The 1,736-nt window shown below is 39.3% G+C and overlaps 1 protein-coding gene across 1 annotated transcript; it reads right to left on the bottom strand.

Annotated features, from left to right (window-relative positions):
* Window positions 1-712: 712 nt before the first annotated feature.
* On the bottom strand, window positions 713-1,441 carry LOC133333059 (uncharacterized). The gene has a single exon (XM_061541391.1). The coding sequence runs from the start codon at window positions 1,439-1,441 to the stop codon at window positions 713-715; it is 729 nt and encodes a 242-aa protein (XP_061397375.1).
* Between the last annotated feature and the right edge of the window lie 295 nt (window positions 1,442-1,736).

Consider the following 1,736-nt stretch of genomic DNA (forward strand, 5'->3'; position numbering starts at 1 on the left):
TGCTCCCGACGGGACAATCAATAATTATTACTATTATAAAAAACCTTAATTAATAATTAATCAATTTAACAAAACCGAGTTAAGTTATATTTAACAATTGCAGCAAGGCAGAATTAATGTTGTTCGATAGATCGGTTTAATGCAGCACGGCAGAGTATAACGACAGAACTAAAACTTTGATTCTAAAAATAAACATAGCACGGCTGCATTGATCATATTTACTGTCTCTGCTTTCGCTATTACCTTTGTTACGACGTCGCTGCATTATGTTTAGTAAATAAACAATGCAGCGACAACAACAACAATAACAAAGAATAACGTAACAGAGTAAACAAATATCATTGTCCGTGCTACGTTGCCAAATTATGGCCTTGAAACATTAGGCATAGAAAAATAGGAATAGGCAAATTAGAAAATTATAACAAATTAGGGATGTCAGTTGGTGACAGTTTAGGGAAGAAAATAGGGATGCCATATTAGAATGGTAATATAAGGGAAAAATAATAAATATAAATAAATAATAAATTATTAAAGAATAAAATCGAAATAAATAAAATAGTAAATAAATAATCGTTGATTCTCCAACATTCCCCCGCACAAAGAACAACTGTTCTTGACATAGATTGGGGCAGATTTGAGAGGTGTTTTATTTGGTTTCCGAGCTAACCACGCTGTGCCTCGGCTCACAGCAACTCTTTTCAGGACCATTTGCTTAATTAAAGTTTTGTTGTTGGGGCAGAAGTGCAACTTTAGAGACAGGACGTTTATAGATTTTACCACTGCATTTCAGGGAAACAACTCGGACTTTTCCATCAGCACCGGGATGGACTTCTGTAATTCGGGCTAGTGGCCATTGACCTGGGGGAACTCGTTCGTCAAATATGATGACCAAATCGCCAACTTCAACGTTCTTTTGAGGTTTGAGCCATTTTGGACGGGATTGTAACCGGTTGATAAATTCTGTCTTCCATCGATTCCAAAACTGTTGATTGAGCAACTGAACTACTTTCCAGCGGGAAAGCCTATCTATATTGTGGTCTAATAGATTTTCATCTGGGACAGATAAAATTGGCTCTCCAACCAGGAAATGGGATGGAGTTAAGGCTTCACAATCTGCTGGGTCAGTTGAAATGGGGCAAAGCGGCCTGGAATTAAGACATCCTTCAATTTGAGTCAAGAGAGTGGACAATTCCTCATAGGTTAGGATTCGACTATCCATAATGCGTTTCAAATGGTGTTTTGCAGATTTTACACCAGTTTCCCAGAGACCTCCAAAGTTTGGCGAAGCGGGTGGTATAAAGTGCCAGTTTGTACCGTTGTTAGCGAGAAGGTTTGCTAGATCTTCCGGTAGGGATTCAATACTTCTTCTTTGTAGAACTTTGAGTTCTTTATTAGAACCAACAAAGTTTGTGCCGCAGTCAGAATAGAGGTCAGAGCACATGCCTCGCCGTGAGGTAAATCGTCTAAATCGATTTAGAAAGAAAGACTGGTGACAGCTTCAAGGTGCAGCGCTTTGGTGACCATACAGACAAAGAGGCAGATGTATCCCTTTGTCATAACTGAATTTCGAGCTGTCGATTGCTTAATGGTTATTGGGCCAGCGCAGCCAACACCACTGTGCTTGAATGGTCTAGTCGGTTGAACTCGTACTGATGGCAGGTTTCCCATTATTTGCTGAGATGACTTGGCCTTGTACTTGAAACAAGTAATACAGCTGCGTAGCACTTTTTTAGCTA

Source organism: Musca vetustissima, unplaced genomic scaffold (assembly GCF_032173495.1).
Source record: "Musca vetustissima isolate MV318-11 ecotype Yass unplaced genomic scaffold, APGP_CSIRO_Mvet_v1 utg155804, whole genome shotgun sequence".
Taxonomy (NCBI): domain Eukaryota; kingdom Metazoa; phylum Arthropoda; class Insecta; order Diptera; family Muscidae; genus Musca; species Musca vetustissima.